Source organism: Sinocyclocheilus grahami, unplaced genomic scaffold, assembly GCF_001515645.1.
Source record: "Sinocyclocheilus grahami isolate Dianchi unplaced genomic scaffold, SAMN03320097.WGS_v1.1 scaffold456.1, whole genome shotgun sequence".
Classification (NCBI taxonomy): domain Eukaryota; kingdom Metazoa; phylum Chordata; class Actinopteri; order Cypriniformes; family Cyprinidae; genus Sinocyclocheilus; species Sinocyclocheilus grahami.
The window spans coordinates 1,389,481-1,390,830 of NW_015505635.1; the positions used below are offsets into that span (position 1 = coordinate 1,389,481).

General features: G+C 37.9%; 1 protein-coding gene across 3 annotated transcripts in view; it reads left to right on the top strand.

Annotated features, from left to right (window-relative positions):
• The window catches only part of LOC107552722 (tropomyosin alpha-1 chain-like), a 26,448-nt gene that overhangs the window by 21,222 nt on the left and 3,876 nt on the right, over positions 1-1,350 (top strand). For all 3 annotated transcript variants that reach the window (XM_016234690.1, XM_016234689.1, XM_016234691.1), the window contains 3 exons: positions 330-405; positions 1,069-1,131; positions 1,263-1,332. In XM_016234690.1, coding sequence (XP_016090176.1) covers positions 330-405; positions 1,069-1,131; positions 1,263-1,332 — 209 coding nt within the window. The remainder of the gene's footprint in view (positions 1-329; positions 406-1,068; positions 1,132-1,262; positions 1,333-1,350) is intronic.

Sequence of the window (1,350 nt, forward strand, 5' to 3'; positions counted from 1 at the left end):
ACAACGGCTCTGTGTAGTTAATGCTGCTCAATGTGAAAGCACATTGACCAAATACTTGGTCAGGAACTCCCATTCGAGCTGTAATAAGGTGAGGAAATACAGGTTCTTTATTGGCATTGATGATTCCATGAAGAACCTTTCCATTCCACAAAAGGTTCTTTATAGCGGAAAAAGGTTCATTAGATTATTAAAATGTTCTGCACACTAAAAAAAAAATCACTTATCACTGAAAGGTTCTTTAGGGAACCAAAAACAGTTCTTTTTTGGCATCACTCCAAACACATTCTTTATTTTTAAGAGTCTACCAACTTTTATCTCTGTTTTTACAGTAAAGGAGGAGATCTGGAGGAAGAACTGAAAAACGTAACCAACAACCTCAAGTCTTTAGAAGCTCAATCAGATAAGGTAAGTCAGCATAATTCCACAGAGCAGAACGGATTTCTGTGTAAATTGTTCATAATGCATTCTGATCTAAGCTGTTGCGTTGAATTGAATGTGGTGATTCATGACTGATGATTTACAAATGAATAATTTGCACAGAAACTGGTTCTGCTCCTGTCTCATGAATGAGGCCATTGTATCGAACATGAATGCAGGACATCTGGGAAATCTGATCCATCTTAGCGAATTAGTGCTTTCAGTAGCTTCATTTCAGTGAACTAGTTCAAAAAATGAGTCACTTCTCAACAGTGAAGCCCCTGCACATCATTTTACGTCATCATCTTTAGTAGCAAAGTAAATGGTTGCTAAATAATCATCCACCTCTGGGTAATATGGCTAATAAAACAATATATTAGTGTTTGTTCAGTGTTAAGGTGGTAAATCACACTGTTTATTTATTTATAAAACTATAACCTAATCTATTCAGTTTTTGTAGTGTTTTTTTTTTATTGTTGGGTCTGTGCATTTCATGAATGATATCAATGCATACTTTTAACATTTTAATTTATGTAAGCAATACTGGTTGCGTGTTTCCACTTGATGTCCAGTGCAAAATCTTGAGACCTGAAGAAAAACCAGTTGAGAACCAGCGGTTTGAATAACCCTTTGCTTGTTATCTGTTTGCAGTATTCAGAGAAAGAGGATAAGTATGAAGAGGAGATCAAAGTTCTCACTGATAGACTGAAAGAGGTGAGCGAGTTTAACCTAAAGCAGCTGCTCATTCTAACAGTTTTGCATGCAAGTCTTTCTCTCGTAGGCCAGATGCATGCCATTCTCTGACCTTTCACGTTTGTGCTCTCCATCACGTTTGTCCCCTGTAGGTTGAGACTCGTGCTGAGTTTGCAGAAAGGACGGTGGCCAAACTGGAAAAGACCATCGACGAGCTCGAGGGTAAGCTGTGATTCAGTC